This window comes from Patiria miniata, unplaced genomic scaffold (assembly GCF_015706575.1).
Source record: "Patiria miniata isolate m_02_andy unplaced genomic scaffold, ASM1570657v1 HiC_scaffold_20, whole genome shotgun sequence".
In the NCBI taxonomy this organism is placed as follows: Eukaryota; Metazoa; Echinodermata; class Asteroidea; order Valvatida; family Asterinidae; genus Patiria; species Patiria miniata.
The window spans coordinates 36,332,048-36,352,317 of record NW_024037059.1 but is presented as its reverse complement, the minus strand read 5'-3'; the positions used below and the strand labels follow the sequence as shown (position 1 = coordinate 36,352,317).

Sequence of the window (20,270 nt, the reverse complement as noted above, 5' to 3'; positions counted from 1 at the left end):
TGCTATTTGGCGAACTTTACTTTGATAGAGGGCGCTATACTGCTAGCTCTGTTCTAGCTGCCGCCAAAGTTCAGAAGTTAAACTTGTGCTGTGGAACGATCGATTTTTAGTGAGTATAAATTAATTCGGGCAAACTTTTTTATCATCAAATAGCGGAGTGTTGAAAAAGAGAGCAGGGCCACGGTGGAAAAGTTTTGTTGTTGTTGTTGGATGCGGTGTTATGCCTGGCACTTGCGTGGATGCGGGTACATGGCGTGTACGTACATGTACGTGTGGGCATGAAGTAAATTGTCATCAATAGAGGGCGCTTTATGTACCCTAGGACTCACAACTGTCCCTAGGACTCACTACATTATTTCCCTATCTAAAATCAAACCCAACCTACCCACTCCGTCTTGGATGCGTGGATGTGCAGATGCGGAGTGGGCAAATATAAAGTAAATTAATTAGAGGGCGCTTTATTATTGATTGCGGGGATGCGGAGTGGGCAAGAAGTAAACTGTAAGTAAGGAAAAAGTTCCGTACTTGATCGCCACTTTTTTCAATTAATTTTCTAGTGCCAAAAGTTACACCTTTTATGGTTATTCCTCCACTTTCCCTCCTCTACCATGTCTACTCTCACCCTCTCCTTTCCTTAATTTCTATTTATTAATCAGTCAGTTACTTCATCGAGATTCGAACCTCTGACGCTTGCTTGATACACGAGACTCTTAACCGCTAGGCCGCGCACGATCGCTGTTGCAATAATCAATCTTTGGACGTATTTGAAGTATTCATTGAAATAAACTAAATATTCATGAGAAAATAAAAATTCATAATGACGTATTGCACTATCATTGGCCGGCTCATGCGACGTCATGGTTATCGATGTCATGCGTACGTACCGCTGTTCCAGACACTTAAATCAGTTTTGACCGGCTGCTTCAACTTGGTTCTGCACGACGTGTGCATCCAAAAATGTGCTCTAAAAATACATTTTTCCTAATTTTTTTTCACCTTAACACAGCTTCATGGATTTCTCTTGGTTGAAATCACAAGGTGAGGTGACAATTAAAGGGAATATATATCATTTGCTTTTGCTGTAATTTTCAGAAATGGATGGAATTGGGGGGTTGGAAATATAAAGCAAATATAGTTACACTGACTTTTTGGAGGTTTTGGGTTCGAAAATGCTATAAAAACCAAGAAAAACGATCATTTTCCTGTAGTCTGGTTCCCTGACTCCATATAAGAAGAAACAGAGCAGTTTACATACATTGGGGAATTGTAAGGTCAGGGAACCAGTCTAGCTGGCTCGTAAATGTTCATAGGTTTGTAATCGATTGCAAACAAGTGCAATGGTCAATTGGGGCCAGTATTTGAAAAAAAGCCAGTTGTTTCCAACGCTGATCGGCCGATCAGCGTTGGAAATTGATACAAAAATACCACTTTTCTTGAAAATGACAGCATACCAGGTGCCATAATTTTACAGGATGCTTTAGACTGTCATTTACCAACATCCTGTTAAGGTATTTCGCAAAAACTTGGTAGTTTTATTTTTCGATGTTTGCAAATGTTGTATATTCCCTTTAATATGTTTGGCAGCAGATAAATTGACGATCGAGTATGGAACTTTTCCCAACTGTAATATTAATAGAGGGCGCTTTATTGGCTGCGCGGATGCGGAATGGGCTTGAGTAACTCCAGCTCCAATGGCAATGCTTATCACAGGAATTCGACCTAGAGCTGGAGCTCAAACTACATTGTAATGATGTGCAAACCCAACCCGAAACCGACCCGACCCGACCCGACCCGAAACCGACTTTGGGTCGGGTCGGGTTCGGTTTGTCCATCTTTTCAGTTTGGTCGGGTTGGTTTTTCATTTTCATTTTCGGGTCAGGTCAGGTCGGTTTAGCAATTTTTTGAAAAAAAAACCGGAAAAAAACGAAATAAACCGAAATAAACCGAAATAAACCGAAACAGTTGAGAAATTTAGGTGATGCAATATTATTGACAGTCACTGTGACTGCAGCCCTATTGTGGTGTGGCCACCGAGCGCACTATCATAATTTCTCCAGTCGGATGGGACTGAAAGTGAAATAGATACATTGTAACAGTTTTCATGATACCGCTGGATGATGCCATGCGTTTGTTCAATAAGCGGAGTTACTCTCGATCAACCCACTGAGTATGACAGAGAGAGAGACAATGGTTTTTGCAAAAGAATTCATGCCATGTGGGTAAGGGCAGGCACAAAGAAGTGATCACTTTGTCCAAGCAAGGTATTTGTTTTTTTTTCGGGGTTTTTTCGGGTTGGGTCGGTTCGGGTCGGTTTTACCTTATTTTTTGTCAGGTCGGGTTGGGTCGGTTTGAGGGAGTTAAGATCGGTTTCGGTTCGGAGTCGGTTTATATCTCTAATGTTTCGGGTTGGTTTGGCCTGGTCAACACGACCCGATGCACATCATTATTACGTTGTAGAAACTAGATTGTAGAATTTTCTGAAAAAAATGGGACCCTGTATCCACAGTGTATGACAAAAGTGGTCCATTTGCCCTCTATTATCTTTTATTATTATTTTTTTATTTTAAAGGAAGTTTGATTATGGCCTGTATGCGGAAGCTTTCCTCGGACACAATACGTCTCGTCACCAGCTCACAAGTTATTACATCAGTTGTAAGCGTCATCAAAGAACTCATTGAGAATTCACTGGATGCAGGAAGTGACAATATTGAAATCAAATTGGTAAGTTGAGGTCTGCAGTCAAGGCATGATACCCTCAGTTAACATACATGTATCTACACATTAACCACAGCCTGTCAAATTAGTGTCAATTGTACCAATATGAGGCCATCTTAAAGAACTGTTAAAATCAATCGCCGGATAGATTTTGACGTACATGTATAGGGTAACTCTCCAGATTGTCACTGAGAGAGGGAGGGTTATACATGTAAGTCAGAAGTTTTCATTAACCCTAACCCATAGAGTGATTTATTAGGACCTTCCTCATCACTCCTTCAAATTCCAACAACATACATGTACTTGTATATGGTGTTGGAATTTGTTGGACTCTGATTATGGTGGTATGCCTAATCCAGTGTAAAGCAGTTTACTGGTGCAGTACTCATCCCACCAGATTCCAACAAACCCTGGTGTCAGTGGCGCACCCAGGATTTACAAATGTAGCTGGTTGGGGGGGGGGGCTCACCAAGGGGATCACCAAGGTCAAATCGTGGGACTAAAAATCTAAAAATGATCATCAAGTCCAATCGTAATTTTAGTTCTGTTTGAAAAGAAAAGCAGAGCTTAAATTTCATGCATTATTTTATTGACATGTACATGTAAGAGATCAGTTATTACATTTCCATTGTCTGTTATTCAATTAACATCAGATAAAATATAATACCATACACTTCCTGACAAAATAATAACATTAATTTCATTCATTTTTTAGTTGCATAATTTTGCAAATTAAACTTGCCCACTATTCCTCTGATCTGCTGAGTACATACAATCAGTGTTAAATTAAATTATAATCCCTTTTAGTTATTAAATGTGTTTTGGGGGAATTTTTTTCCCCCTTAACCCTTTCCTTACCATGGGCGACTTTTGTCGACAAGAACTACCCCCCTGCTGGTTCCCATGGGCGACTTTAGTCGACCAGGAAACCACACACAGAACACCCTCAACACAGATATATTCACTACTTTTCAGAAAGGTGGCATGTTGATATGTTTGGCCGCCCATACATCAACCATATACCAGCTGAAAGAGTGTTTTCGGATCGTTCTAATGGTGTAGTTTATTCATAGTGTTACCATTACAAAAAAATGAGAAAAGTGCTTCAGAAGTATCCACGCACAATTTGAGGTATGGAGTGCCATTTGGTCATGTGGTGAAATGGCTTGCAGTTTGATAAATGGGACCAGATGGACAAAAAGGCATAACATTCTTATATTTGCACGTATGGACTTCATTTTTGCATCACATAAAAGAGTAAGGTTCAAGGAACAAACTTTACACACAACACCTACGATTTTAATCACTCCTTGGCAGTGGAAATCTGGGTTGAAAAAGTGAGTTTTGGACTTGTGGTCATTTTTTCACGCTCTAGTGATTTCCGCATGACTGAGCAAACAATTTGGTCCTGGGGAGAGCATGGTCAATAAACAATGTGGGCATGAAAGGGTTAAAGCTGAAGTAAAATCCCCATTCTAGGAATCATTCAAACTTCAAAAGTCGACCTCAATTTCAATGACACATCATACAAGTAACAATAATAATAATAATAATTACATGTATTACGTGTTTACATGTTTATGTAATATAACTAAAATACCGGTATATACCGGTACTGTACCATTAGGGAGACATTCCCATAGATAATAATCCGACTTTCCTGACCCCTAACCCAAATTTCCTGAATTTCAAGAATTTTCAGTATTTTTACCAATTGGACTGTGAGCAATCGATCTAGCCTTTTTGCGACGAGAAAAGTTTGCCTCTAAATAGGAGCTGAGGCATTAGGGACATTGAAATGTCTCCCTAATTCCACATGTCCCCCAAAGGTATTAACTTCCCATGCTTTAAAGTGTATCCTAATTGGTATAATTTAATACTAATCCTATTAAGTATTATAGCCTATAGTGCAAAATCCGTCAAATTGATGCTACAGACGCTTAACAATCAATAAGAATTAACTAAAAACCTTCCAAAACCTTTAAAAAAAACACCAAAATTGTTACAATAATAATACAAGCATAGGCCTATGACATCAAAAAAGATCGAAACAAATTAAAATTGAATGATAAGCCCATTAATAAATGTATACACGTACATTACAACAGTTAAGAATGATTAGTGGTAAAAGTTTAACAGAAAAAAGGATTAACTCTAAAAAGGACTAACACTCAAATAAGATAATGAAGTACAGTGTACAATAAGACACGTAAACCTGTATACATACATGTACCGGTACATGTATGTCATGTCATGCCATGTGATGCGAGGGCCATCTCGGGACTTGGTTGCCACCCTCCACTCTTCCCTATCTCTCTCTTGTGTCACTGACACCAACGTCCTTTGTCATGAGTAACATGAATAACACTGAAAGTACATGTAAAGATAAAAATTCCAGGCATTTTCCAACTGATGAAACTTGACGGTATAGTATGATTAAATCTAATCTCTTTCTATAAAACAAGTATATTATAAGTATAACTACGTTGTAGTTACTTGAGCAGCTGTTCATACATCTTTGTGTAGTATGGCATTGTGAAGTCAATCAGACGCTGAATATCAGGTGATGGGTCAGGTGACTTAGCAGGTGACTCAGGGGCCTGATCCTTGCTGCTTGGCTTTGCAAATCCTGTGCTGCTACGGAAATTCTTAAACCCATCTCCATTCAGGATAATGTGTTTGATTGGTTCACTCACAACCCACTTCTCAAGAACATCCACTGCCTCATCCCAAGTTAACAGTGAGTCAGTGTAAGGAATGCCCAACTTCTGACAAAACCCAGATAGTATGGTAGCTGGGTCACTAAGAAGGTCGTCAGCATCTATGATGACAGGGTCTGGATCCAGATCTTTCTCTTTGATGTAAGAGTACAAATCGTACATCTCCTTGAAAGCCTTCCCTGGTGGCATGATCTCTGCTGATAACTTGTCAATCTCCAATTGCTCCATGGTAACAGGGATGTTGTTCATCCTAAAGATTTCAAAAATGAGCTTCTTCCAGGATGGAAAAAGTTTAGCTGGGTTACGAAGGAGGAAAGCGTGGCGGTATCCACTCTCTGGAAGAAACTGAAACTTGCCCATTAGTGATGATACCATCTCCTTAGCAAAGACAAACTTCTTGTCCGGGTATCCTGTCTCCAGATGATGCTTTACCCATGCATTGCTGCAGATAGAAACTGGATAACCACACCCTGGGTCTTTCCGACGTTCATCAAGAATGTTCTCTGGAATATTCCGTTCAAGTGATGCTATGTCCGTTTTTGCCAGTCTGTCCGGACCAAAGAGCATTGCAGTGCTATACAACTCAAAAATCATTTGCGAATCAGGAACAGCACTCATGCACTTGAGGAAAGCTGTGGAGAGTGAACGTGGACAACACCACAGGATGACTTTGAGTTGATCTGACATGGTGATGATGCCACAAGCAGCCGACGTCAAATACTGGAATGTGAGTAATTGAGGAAAGACAGTTTTCAATCAGTGTGGATTTTGCCAAAATTGGGGAATAACTGTTGGCTCAACTTGGCTGACGTGTCAGAACGTGTGAGTTTTGCCAGAAAGGGCAGTAGGTTTGTAATGTATTGACCTGACACCTCCCTTGCAGGTGTCGCAGAGGGTGTTCTTTGTTAGAATGCACAAAAGGTTTACCATGTTTACTCAGACTGAAAAAAAGATTGTGTTTATGGTAACCTGACCTTCCTGGATTGCCAACCTCAAACTTTTTATGGCCACATTCGACCAAAATCTAAAACAAAATATGTTTCCTACCCAAATTGTTTGTTAAAAACTTCCTAAAGTACACAAAGTAAGTACATACATGTACATGTATAACTGTAACAGACAAACATAATAAAGAGTTACAACCTAACATTATTTTCCTACATGTGTTTTTATGAACCGGTCTGTATAATGTTTTAGTGTGACAACAACGCAGCCTTTTGGGCCTCATGCCTATAATAATGATGCTGACATAGCGCTTTACACAAAATGTCCCTAAGCGCTATACAAATTTTAAAAGATCTTTAAAAGAAAGAGGTATTTTACAAAATGACCTTAAATTCCTACCTGAAAAACATGAAAATGTCCATGCAAAGTATAAAAAAGTTACACGCAAGACTTAAAACAGTAAAAACAGAGCTCTGGTTAAGTTAAAAATGGGGAAAACCATACATGTTTTAAAGTAATAACCACCGCCCTGTACTCTGCCTCATGCAATGTACATGTATGTAAGTTCAATTGTGTCAAATTGCTGCATAACAGGCCACATCCGTGAAGTGCTAACCTGTATTGTAAAATGAATACATACCACTACACCCAAGGAATGCAGAAGAAATGGATTTCAACAATACATGTAGTAAGGGCACCAGCCCATGGGTTTGCAAGAGCCTGAAAACTTACAGTAAAGTTTGTCAATGGTATCAAAGGTCACTAGTTCTGTACATAGTATACAGTCATCCTATGGAAGATAATTTAAGGTTATCATTGCCCAGATTAAGATTATCAATAACATGTCACACAACAGAAACCTTCATATTGCATTTAAATGTTCATTCAAGCTGATTTTATTCAGTGATACTACTCGGAGTTTAATGAAAGGTTTCATGAAGTCGGCAGGCACAGCTTTTGCCTGCCACTTACTGACTAAAATCAACAGTTGGCACTTTTAGGCCAAAAAAAATAAGTCTCCGGTTTCTGGTATGGAGCTTACCCCAAAAGTGGTGTGGCGACGCGGCTTTTTTTTTTTTTTACCTGTTTTTTTTTTTTTTTTTTGGCTTCAAATGTCGGCTGATGACTGCAAATGGTGCCCGACTAAACTTAGTGCAATATATAGGAGTCCAGAGAGGCCACATAAAGCTTATTCTCGATCATAACCCCATCTAAAAACACGTTAAAATTGTGCAGCAGCAGAATTCCAGTCAAACCAGTGAGTTTGGCGGTTTTGAGACATCATCTTGTATTGAAAAAAAACTTTTTCATTTTGCCGACGCGCATGGCTACGGCGACGCGCGCGCATACCAGAAACCGGAGACTTTTTTTTTTTGGCCTTATTGATACTACATTGTAGCAGGGTGCCGCGCGAACACTAGCTTGGTGAAGTAGCCACTTCCCCCTCCCTTCCCCTCCCCCCCCCCCCAAAAAAAAAATCATAAAGAGGTGTATAAGAAAAACCTGGGGCAAATCGACCAGGGATGAGTTCATACAATCATCTGACCAGACAGCGAGACAGACGTTGGAAATTTCCGAAATATCTGAATTATTCATTATCCCTGATAAATTCCCCTGCATGCACATCACCTACAGAGAGCTACATGTACATTTTGTATCTTTGCAATTGAAAAGTGGAATTAGCGAAAACTTGCTCAAGGGATTTATCATCGTACATTGTTTGTTGCTGTGAATCTGAGAGGAATGATCAGTGTGCCCCCAATTGCCGTATGTTTACTTTGATACCATTTGCATGTTGACCCCAAGTGGGCGTGGTATTCCTTGGTTTTTTGAACATTTTTAATTATCAACGTTGTGTTTTGCGTAATTACAATGCGTTAAAGAGTTTTTTTGTCTGAGTATTGAATTGCGTATTTGTTTGATGATTCTTGCAGGAAAATTATGGCTTTGATAAAATTGAGGTGCGAGACAATGGGAGTGGCATCAAACCCATTGATGCTCCGTTTATGGCGCGACGACACTTCACATCCAAGATATCCCAGCATGCTGATCTAGAATATCTAGCAACATACGGTTTCCGTGGCGAAGCTCTGGGATCACTCTGTGCCATGTCTTCAGTTACCATAGTAACAAAGACACAAGATGATGAGTTTGGACGCCATTATGTCTTGGATCACGAAGGAGAAATTGTCACATCTAAACCATCTCATCTTGGAAATGGTTTGTAGAATTAAATCTTTCTTAGTTGAACCCTAAGAAAGGCTCAGAATTTGGATGTCATGACACACCTCTTCCAGTTCACCTTTACTTTCGGATGGTATTAGCAGAGGGTCAGTGTACAAATCTTAAGCTGAATCTTGAAATAAAGGTGGCATTGTCATAATTTTAAAAGCAACTTCATATTTGTTTTCTTTGGGGATTTTTTGTTCTGAGTTGTTTTCCCCTTCTAGGAAGCTTGAAGATACTTGAAAATATTCATTTTACGTGAGTCTGTATTTCAGTGCTCCTATTCTATTTGATTATGACTTCAGGAACTACTGTGACTGCGATGCATTTATTCAAGAATGTGCCGGTTCGCAAACAGTACTACACCAATGCCAAGAGAAGAAGGGATGAACTGAAGAAAGTAGAGGAGTTGGTAATGAGCTATGGTGTCATACGTCCTGCAGTACGCTTCGCGCTCAGTCATAACAAGAGCTCCCTCTGGCAAAAATGCAAAGTAGCCAATCACAAGGCAGCTTTGATAAACACTTGGGGATCTAGTGTGATGTCTCATATGCAATACATACAGCGATTGGACGACGAGACTGAGGTAAGATGAACATATTTCTCGCTCCGATTTTAGAGGTTTGAAAATAGCTGTTTTTCTTTTTGTAAAATAGTTCCTTAAACATCACAGCTCAGCCCTTTACAAGCACTTGGTAACAGTATATATAATGAATGTTTTTTATTGCAATGGTAAGAATAATTTCATTAGGTGACGGGTGGAATGTTTTTGGAAGGCTGAGTGAAATGGAACAATCCATCTGTTAACAATAAAAACAAAATATTCTTTCCGTTGCACAAATGTGAAAAATTTGGCATTTGTTTTATACAACGCCTGAATAAATCATTGTCAGCTGATTGATAAGTTGTGTGAGTGTGTAATGGAACTTCAATTTTGTGATGCGGCTGGGCCATGGGTTGGGACGGGATGAATACTTAAATGACTCATGGTCAATGATCCACCAATCAGATGACAGGTATTTATCCAGGCATTGTATAAAAGATAATAAAGCAATGCTCAGACATTAACAATTTTTCAGTACTCGAGAGGATCTCGTAGACTTGAGAGAGAATCTCATAGATGGGTACTAATAACTCAATCTTTGCCCAAACCCAGTCACACTCAATAACAGGTGGGCAATTCCATCAATTCCATATCAGACACTTTAACCCTAATGAGATGCTGTTGGGAAAGTGAATGTGATGCGTATACATGACGTTTAATGAGTAGAAAACAATTACAGTCGACTCTCGGTAATACATAGACTGTTAAAACAAATTCTGGTTTAGCAAACTTAAATCCTTGGAATATTGCAAACTTAATTTCAGTTTTCACGTCGTGTAGCTCAGAAAAATTTGTTGCTGCACGGTTACCCATGGTCAGAATTTTATTTTTTTGGCATCAAAAGATGCGCAAGACTCCAGGCTAAAAAGTCAGGAAAGCTCGGGTTGGGAATTTTTGTATTTGCAAGGGTTTCGCCGAAAAAGTTGAGGGAGCTGGGGACGGCTTCTGCACCCCCCCTCCCCCCCCCCCCCCCCGGCCCTTTTAGGGTTACTATAAAATTCAGATAAAACATATATTTTGGTTTGGTCTAGCTGAGTTTGTATTGTGAGAGTCGACTGTACAGAACCACCTTAACAACCTTGTACATGTACCGTACATCATGTGGTCGGACATACATGTACACCGCACTCTATGGCATTCTCCAGGTAGAACAATTTCCAACCTGACTCACGATGACTTAACTGATTAACTTCTCAATTCAATACCTGTAGGTGCGAATAGAAGGCTTTGTACCAAGTCTATCTGCAGACAGCCAATCAGCATCAAGAGCTGTATCAGACAGGTGTTGGATTGCAATCAATGGTCGACCAATCATCTTCAAGGATATTGAGAAGGTATGAACTAAATACCTTAGTATAACCACACTCAATATCACAGATACATGTATGCCACAGTGAGTTACATGTAATCCTGTTTTAGATGTTCTCAACTTTGCTTTATTTCATTTTATTTGCACCGTAGATGGTGAAGCAATCATACTGTCAAGCAGTGAAGCATGACATGGTGTCCGTCCGTTATTTGGTCATGTTTATAAGCATCAGCCTACCTCAGCATCATGTGGATGTGAACCTGGAACCAAATAAAACTAAAGTAATGCTTCAAAACAAGGTAGGAGTCACTTAAAGGACTGATGAGACGTGATTGAGGTTGGTTTTTCTGTTGAGCTCAAAACACCTATGCGATCCAATGGAAACCTAACAGTGGCTAAGTGTGATAACACTCTGTGTAATTTTTGAAAGATGTGGTTGGATTCACTGGGGTGAAGGTTTACTTTCCCTTTCTGCAGTTTCAATCTCAAGTCTTTTTCTAAGTAAAGTTCATTTGTGAACAGCGAATTTTTGATTTTGCGAAATTACAAAAGTTAGGAAGTCCTGATATTTTGATCATGATTTTTCTTAAAGGCTGAATGACAAACACCTTTAGTAGTTCCTTTTTAATTTGAAATCAGGGCTAGTTATTCAAAAGTGGTTAAAAATGGATGTCTGTTATTTTACAGGAAGTTGTGTTTTCGGTCCTGTCCGATTTATTGGATGAGGTTTATGGAAGAAAAGCAGATGACCACATTGCTGATGTACATGTAGTCATCCCAAACTCCACACACCAACAGGCCAACAACATTCAACCAGTAGATAACTTGCCAACTCAACTAGGGTTTAATGACAGAACTCTCTGCAACACCAACACCGCATTTGAAGACAATCATGTACCTACATGTACTTCTGATGGTGGTGTTAAGAATGAAAATACGTGGTCTATTGAGAAATTAGACTGTGAAAGGAAAGTGCTGTATATCAAAGTATTAATCTTGGAAAGCCATCTCATCAAGATCATAACCATGATGTTCCAGTGTGCAAAGCCACCGAGGAGCCAAAGGGGATCGCAGAAACACCTTGCTCTGCACAAAATGTACCCACCACTACCAAGAATCTTCCGAGTGCATCCAATGATCAGACTGTCGGGGACAGCATACAACAAAACAAATTTCAGCTGAATTTTAGTATCTTTGATGATGATGATTTTGAGCTGGAGAAAGTGGATGAAACTGCAGCAACTATTGCTTTAGATGAATCAAAGTGCCCAGAAAGTGACGTAATGAACCAAAATGTTTTACAGCAAGCAGACAATACAACAATGTGTGATTATTTAATCGAGGAAACTGCTGGAAATGTCCAATCAGTGACATCAGTCAATCTTACTGACTGGAGTAAAGGAAGAGGACTAACAAACAAAGATGGCAGACCACTTGAACCTGCAACACTCCATATCCCCAGAAAAGCGGTTGAGGAGAGACTAGTAACCAATCACATTGAACCAGGTCAACTTTCAACCAATCAGAGAACTTCAAACTCTGAGTCACCTTGTCAAGTTCCAGCAGATTGTTCAAACACAAACCAGAATAAACTGGCCAGGATACCACACACTGTTACTTTGGGTAACAGCATGACATCATCATCATTAACCAATCAGGAAGCAGATGATCTTACACCAACCAATGGAAGAGAACATCACCTAAGCGGAGACCCTCATTGGAGAAGAAGATTGGAAAAGGAACTATGTACGATCTCATTTGTGGCTCACCGATCCGAAGACCTCAGAGTTCATATGAGTTTTTCTGCAAGGAAATGAGACCACTGGGTAAGAAATTTAACCTCAAAGATGGCTGTAATACAAAGGATCTATAGAGAATTTGCATGATATGATACAAAGGGAACTTCTTCTACCTGTCTGTCTCTGTTGTCCCCTCCAAACCAAAACCATTTTGAAATATATTCAGGAAAACTTTAGAGGCATTTTGAAATGATTATATACAGCCATAAATTGAAGTGCCCTCTTGATTACAACTTGAAAATGACAGACCTGAAATTGGAAAGACACTAACAAATAATTCAGATCTTGCTGATTACATCTACATCTATATCTGGGTGCAACATGGTTGTCTCAGGTTGTGCAGTTTCCTTCTTGTAGTGTTGACCTTAAGGTGTTACTGGTACATGTAATGAAGCACATTTTTCTGATTATATTTCACAATAGTGTTGGGGGAGAACCCAAGAGCTAGTTTTAACGACATCACAAAAGTTGTGGCCGAAAAATGGAGACAGTTGGAAGAAATGGAGAAAGCAAAATATGAGGAGAAATCAAGGAGAGATACAGAAAGGTAGAAATATTGTAATACTCAAAACAAAACAATGTGTTTTTCTAAAGCTAGAGCCTCCAAATATTTCGCTTAACTCCCGCCCTAAAAAATATATATATTTGAATTATTTTTTTATTTGCAAAACTTTCTTTTAAAAAGCACAACTTCGGTTTGAGAAAGTTCCCTTACCTTTGCCTGTCAATGAGAGAATTTTTATATGCCAGATTTTTTTGTAATCGTGTTGCAGACATCGCAATCAATTGGAGGCAGCTCAGAAGAAACTAGGCTTCAAGCGTGGAACAGGTTTAGAGGCACCTCCAAGCAAAAAGAGAAAGATTACTCTGGTAAATACCATTCTTATCCTGAAGGCTTTGATATTGTCCACTTATGATTGTTGTGATGGCCTTGCGATTACAAAGACACAAGACTAGGTTTGCCTAGTCGAGCTGGACCTGAAAGTCACAGTATAGGACTTTCATTCTACTCGGTTACTCAGTCAGTCTTTCATTCATTCAGGCCCATTCTACATGTAGATGCCGTGGTACTACCACACCGAATTAATTGACCTGAGTTCAGCAACGGACCATTTACAGCACGACAGCTGCTCTAGACGTCAAACTTAAAAGTCAAACTTTAATGCAGACCTGTAGTAACTGGCCAGGTTACTTCCCTCGGATCAGCTGATTTCCTCTTTTTCGGCAGGTATGAAACCCGTCGTGGGCTTGAGCTGCTTATGTTGGTTGGTGGGTGGGTGGGTGGGTTGGTTGAGTGGTTGGTGGGCACTTTACTCAGCCATATATTGTATTCATGCAACTCGAGTATTACAGCTTTGCACTCGAAGACTGGTTTTGCAAACACTGATGCGCATGGGTCTAATTTGCATATTTTTGTTGCATGCTAGATCACAACCCATTAATTTTCTGTACTCTTGAGGCCCGGGTGCACGGACGGTGCCGTAAGCTGTCCTCACACGTTACCAGTCCGCCATGGGTTGTACCACTTAAATACTTCCCATGTGTGCCATTAAAAATAGAAAAAGTGTACAAAGTTTTGAAATATTTGACTTTCCTCTGTTTGTGTGACTTTCCAGTTGCATGCCCAGCAGTTAAATGAACTTTCAGTGGGATCAAAATATTCTCATTAAATTTACTCACAGTGATGCGGACGCGAGAGAGGGTATTGTGAGCATGTGTATTCCTAAAATGTTTGCCCTTACTTTGAATTGAATTGAGTTAAGCACGGCAATGGCACAGTGCCGTGCCACTGCCGTTGGGAGCGACAATACACGGCAGCCCTGTCAAGCCAAAAGATGGTACCATGCCGAACTCAATGTGCTGAGCCAGATGTTTCTAAACACTGTGTGATTGCCGAGCCATCCTGAATTAAAAGAAGTCGTATTTCATTGCGTTTGGCAAGGTAGTAGCATTGCGTCTTGAATGGACCTTAGTGACCCAGTCAGTCAGATGAAAAACAGGCTGGCCATTCGGTTCCAGAAAAAGATATGCTCACTCTATTGTAACTACAAGCTGCTTGTCTTGTCTCTGTCTCTCTGATTGATTGGGGGTTTTTCTGCACCAATTTTTCTAATTTTGTGTCCTTTTCTGTTCCAGGCATCGAATCAGGGACTGATAGATAAGATGCTGCTGTCACAGCAACAGCGGGAATCAGCCAATCAACTTCTACCGACAAAAGCTCCTGACATTCCAACAGTTAATATAACATTCAATTTGATTGGATTAAGAAGAGAGTTGGAAACTCACCAGCAGAAAAGGTAAGTGGAATTATGCCTTTCAAAGTTATGTCCACATTTGAAAAATCAACGCTTAGTATAGATTGCTAAGGGTGTGTATTTTTGTTTGTTTGTTTGCTCACAAGTTGATCTTTAACGAGATAATTACCGGCGAAGCAAGTGACTTTCCTGCATAGCAGGCTATTCGCCTGCGAAGCCTGAATAGGCAAATCTTGACTATTTAATCATGTTAATATTTCTTCACTTTCAAGAAAAGAGAAACGAGGCCATCATTTGAAAAATCTCTGTCATATTTCTGCACTGTGGAGAATACAGAAACAAGGTTCCAACTGTATTATACCTGTAGACACATTACTTTTGTTTAACCTGATTGAAACACAATACATGTACATGTATTCTCAATAGTACAGGTCAATCTTTGAACTACTTGCTTTCTCATAGGAAAACTGATCCTGATCAAAGACTCAACCTGATTGGTCAGCTTGCATCACATGATGTGTGGCTGGGTCACCATGGTAACCAAGTGGTGGTTTTCAACCAATACAGGTAAACCATCCTGTCACTTATTACTTTATTAGTTTACCTCATCTTACCAATCACCTTTCGGTACGCAATGTATGTGTAGAGAGTAAGGTTGCCAAGGACTGTCTCTGGTGATTATAAGAAAATGACACCGTAAGCGAAAAGATATGGAAAATTGATTTCATGTACATGTTGCAAGCAGGAAAGCCAGTAATTGACTTTTGTCCCTTTTTGTCCCCCCCCCCCCTCCTTTTTTCTTGGTTTACAGGGTTGAAGAGACCCTGCTGTTTCACAGGCTACTGGCTCATCACATGTTGCCATGCCAACCTGTTGAAGTCCCTGTTGTACTGTCACCAAGGTAAGAAGCGTGGTCTGCCGTCTCATTTATGAACGTAAGGCTGAGCTGTACATGTGTAGTTAGTGAAGAGCATTTGGGTTTGAATTTCATGTCTAGAGCTGGTGACTATACTAGGTCTTTGACAGGCACGTTTGCAACAAGAAGCACATAAAACAGCGTCATCTTTTTGTCTGTTTACTTTTATCCAGCATGGTAGGCGGTCATGACAACTGGGCTACATTACTTGAGATGTCCAAACGAGTCAATCCACCGGACCCTGCCATGTACTACACTGATACTAGACTCACAGCCAATGGATTCACAATCAAACAAACAGTGGGTAAGATGCTTCTTCCTATGCAGTCAGATATAAGCAGTGGCGTAGCCGTGGCGTAGCCGTGGCGTGGGGGGGGCAAATGAAACCTTGTTGCCCCCCCCCCCCCCCCCCCGTTGGCCCCCCACTGAGATTTTGAGTTTCTAAAAAATTATCATTGATCTACATGACGCCCCCCCCCCCCCCCCCCCCCCCCCCCATGAAATGTTCCAGCCCCCCCACTGAAAAATTCCTGGCTACGCTACTGGATATAAGTGACTTTTGCATACAATCTTCTTACTACTTGAAATAACTTGGTTATTTGCATAATATTTCCCTTCAAAAGATAAGTTTAAGTTGCATCATTTCTTTTCATATATATTTACTGGCCCATCATTCATCTCATTCAAACTCATTTTCAGATTCAGAAACAGTGGAGGTCAAAGTACAGGTCATTGCTATGGCAACCACCGTCAGTTGCTATGGTATCCAGGACCTTCAGGAATTACTGGAGTTAATAACTACAAAGCAGTCTTGTACTCTGTCGCAGTGCAGACCACTGAAAGTAGCCAACTACCTGAAAGTAAGTATGCCATTGTAGCCCGGTTGCATGGCTTTGGGTACTGTACATGTATGTAAAGAATCTTTATTTACTAGCGCAAACAGTAATGCCCCAACAGTCTCCATATTTGACAGGTAATCAAGGAATTTTGCAAACATCCTACATTGTCCTAGAATTCAAATTCCATTGTCCCACACTCGGCAAGGAATTTCTTGGCTGTCACTGTGAGAACATGCACCAAATTTGGAGGTTGGACATCGTTTCCACTAGATTGAGGAATGGTACACTGCATTATGTAACTGATACTGTCACTTCTGCATTGTGGCAGCCATTTTGATTGATTAGTGCACTATATGTGATGTTCAGGAAGGCCGAATAAGGACATTTGTATGCGATTGCATCAATTGCATTTTGTTGATCAAGTCAAGTCAAGTTTATACAGATCTTTTTTTTTGTGTCTGTTTTTGGCTATTGCCTTCATGTACAGCCAGCCCACATGAATCACCTCAGAATGACAAAAACCTATGCTATTCATTACTCATCCTTTGTAGTCAAAATGAGCGTGAGCTTTTTAATTTGGTGACTTGTAATTGAGATCTACTGAAATATACTTCAAAGTCAGAATGTTTGACTACACAGCAAATTGAACGGAATCTGCGCTTACCATAATAATATTTTCCAAGAGAGCAATATCCAGTAAATTTTTCAACCCTGCGTCTAATGACTCTTTGTTCTAAACCCAACTATGTTATGACAGTTCCATCAAGCTCAGAAAGAAGTAGAACATATGTGATCAAGCTAAATGAGTCGTTTGTTGAGAATTTGGAGATACAGGCCAAAATAGTTCCACTTCATCACATCACTTCATCACATCTTTTGGTGTTCCAACATCCATAATTTTTGAACTAAAGACGGTATGAGCATGCAGTTTTTGCAGCAGTAATGTTGATATTGTGCTCTTTTCAAAACTGTAATAAAAGGAATTGACCAGGGTCAACAAACGACTCATGTAGCTTGATCGCATCACATATGTGCCTACAGTTAATTGATTAGTTTTCCTTCTTCTATTATTCCTTTTAGGGAGAAGCTGTTCGTATGGCACGTAATCTGCCTTCAACCATGCTAGAAGAAGATGTCCAAAATGTGATTGAACGTATGAAGCAACTTCCAAACCAGTGCAAGACATGTCTTCATAACCAGCCATTCATACATCCATTGTTTGTGATATCCGAATCTCAAGTGTGATTTGGGAGGGGGGGGGGGGGTATCACGCACAGGGAAATGCTAAACTAAAGAGTTTTTTTCCATCTTTAAATCGGAATGAAATATCCTTTGCATGCATGTTGGAATCGGCATAAAGGCATGTGTAACCTGAAAGACTGACACACTATGGGGGAACTTGTAAAACTAAAAATTCAATGGGGATTAACTAACAAAACTAAAGTAAATCCAGGATTTTTGAAAGGAAAAGTCGTGAGGAAATTGAATTAATAGAGATAAGATTCACATTCTAGGTTTCAAACCAAAGGAGGACAAAAAGAATTTATTTCCAAGAACTTCAAGAGACAACCAAAATGACCAAATGAAAAAAAAAAAAACCACGAGAATTATGACTAAAATTTACTAAAACATAAAGCCAAACCTAAAATCAGAAACCAGAAACTAAACGCAAAGATTTAACCTAAAACAACCTAAAATTGAGACTAAAACCCCAAAGCCGATTCAAATCCACTAAAACAACAATGCGTTGGTTTGACTAAATAATTTAAGACCGCAAGTGACCCAAAAGAAAAACTCTTAAAAAAAAAGAAGACTTTTCCCTATTAAAACAATTTTGGTTAAATTTTACTTAAAATATATATATATTTCCTACCTGGATTCTCCACCAAAAATAACCTGCAAAAGTGACACACTGTGAGGAACTCGCACTAAACAGACTCTATTGAGATTTACTAATTAAACAAAACTAAACTCAGGATCTTTGAAAGGAAAAGTCATGAGGAAATTGACTTTATAGAGACAAGTTCCAGATTTCAAACAAAAGAGAACCTATTTATATGGAACTACAAATCAAAAACTAAAAAAGCAACTTAAAACAAAAATAAACCCTAAAACAAATAAAAAATAACTATATCATAAACCAAAGTCTTTCAGCCGATACAGTGATTTGTTTTCTTTTTTATCGAAAAAAAAATATAAATTGTGTTTTATCGTAAAAAAAATATAGGTTTTTGGATCGTTTTTTTTAAACATTCATGCTCTTTTCGTTTGGGTTGTATTTTTTTCTGAAAAAGTCTATGAAATCATGCAATACTGAAGAACTAAACATTTTCGTCTTAAGAAACTTGACATAAAGATGCAATATTCTTTTGAATATTTAATTTTCACCAATTCCTCTAGGGTTATCCATTATTCTAATAACAAATATGAATGTTTCGTTGACGAAATATTGGCGTATTTTAAAAGTATTAGTAGTAACTTGCATGGTATTCAATTTAAATGATTTTCAGATTGATATAAACATGAAGCTTATAATTTAATTTATAAATCTAATCTAATCTTGCACCATGTCCCGAAGGACGTTGGCTCCACGAATTTTCGCTCTCCAATCGTGTCTGTCTGGCGCTTGGTGCTGTTAACCATGAAGTCATTTGTCCATCACTTTCTTGGCCTACCCCGTCTAGGCATTGTTTCTAGCAGGGGGCGTCTAAAACTCTGTTGTTTTCCATCCTCGGTATGTGGCCAAACCAGACAAGTTGGGTTCAATATACAATGTATGTGATTGACATGTTTCCGAAACCCAGCGCAGCACACGCACATTTTTGTTACTTTTCCGTGGTCAATTTGGAAAGAAATGAACATTCACGCCGAATGTGCTTGGCAAGGGCGTCAGTTGCTTCTCAAAAGTGTGGGCGGGGGACCGGCACTACTGCAAGCGCGAAGCGCTAACGGCTGGGGTCGGGGCGCTCTTAAAGGCCCGGAAAATTTGTGGACTCTAGACCCTCTGTGGTGCGATCTAAGAAAATTTCTGACCACAGAAACAATTTTTGGGGGGCAAAATATCATCTTTTAAACATCATTTAATTTCGAGTTTGGGGTTATTGAATCAGCTCAGTAGTCTGAGCTATAGTATTATTATAGTATTAGTTGGCTACAATTTTTTTCAGGGACGAAACAAGTGGGGATGATATCCCCCTACTTTAAAAAAAGTGGGGTACCTGCCCCCGTCCCCCACCGATTGACGTCCATGGTGCTGGGCAGAAATTGCAATATTCGCAAGCTCTTGATTTTTGTATCTATCTACGACAGTTTAGCGCCTTTTCAATTCATTTTGAACAAGCTTTAAGCACAGTTTGGCTAAACATTTCATTTTCGAGAACGCGCCTTCCGCTCGACATTTATTTAACAAAACTTATTAAAAATCGTTCTTTATTATGCCAAAATGTGCTGAGGTTTTGGAAGAACAGCAAGCACTGTAAATTTTTCGTTTTTATAACATTTGTAAAATTTAGTTTGAATAAATTTGTACATCATTGAAAAAATCACAACTCTGATCGCCTTATGTGCTATTTAATCATGTCAGCGTGTTTAACCAATTTTGTTTTAATTGCCATGACCATGTGCGCCAGCCTCGACTCCAGGGGCGCGTGCTCGTTGCGCTGACTTGGACATGAAGATCGCCCTGATTAGATGAGCGCATGCGCGCCAACTTAAACAACTCTGATTTTATTACGCGAGTCTAGTTGCCATGCGCGCTCACTTGCAATTTCTATTCATGCAGAGCTTCACACAAATGCGCATGCGCGCGGACTTAGTTATTTTTTTTTTAATTGCGCAATTGCATCCGGACCTTTATATATTACTCCCAAACATTTCTTATTAAGAAGAACGCAATGGCCTAGTGGTAGGCACTCTAGCGCTCATACGGAAGGTCCCGGGTTC

At 39.6% G+C, this 20,270-nt stretch overlaps 2 protein-coding genes across 2 annotated transcripts; one reads left to right on the top strand and one right to left on the bottom strand.

The window, feature by feature from the left end:
• Positions 1–471: 471 nt before the first annotated feature.
• On the top strand, positions 472–19,876 carry LOC119728908 (PMS1 protein homolog 1-like). The gene is given in 17 exon segments (XM_038201337.1): positions 472–501; positions 2,570–2,721; positions 8,315–8,600; positions 8,912–9,192; positions 10,422–10,544; positions 10,672–10,818; positions 11,207–11,483; positions 11,486–12,192; positions 12,195–12,345; positions 12,742–12,865; positions 13,092–13,188; positions 14,455–14,615; positions 15,036–15,140; positions 15,385–15,474; positions 15,663–15,793; positions 16,189–16,349; positions 17,409–19,876. Coding segments are annotated over 16 exon segments (3,147 nt in total). The 5' UTR covers positions 472–501; positions 2,570–2,580; the 3' UTR covers positions 17,574–19,876.
• On the bottom strand, positions 4,172–7,113 carry LOC119728909 (branched-chain-amino-acid aminotransferase-like protein 2). Its single transcript, XM_038201339.1, has 2 exons — positions 7,021–7,113; positions 4,172–6,155 (listed from the first exon to the last, which is right to left on the bottom strand). Exon 2 carries the CDS (start codon positions 6,120–6,122, stop codon positions 5,208–5,210), a length of 915 nt encoding a protein of 304 aa, XP_038057267.1. The 5' UTR covers positions 6,123–6,155; positions 7,021–7,113; the 3' UTR covers positions 4,172–5,207.
• Positions 19,877–20,270: the final 394 nt, after the last annotated feature.

What these genes read in the sequence shown, in the direction of transcription:
- LOC119728909 (XM_038201339.1), bottom strand. Translation starts at nt 6,122, where the DNA reads ATGTCAGATCAACTCAAAGTCATCCTGTGGTGTTGTCCACGTTCACTC.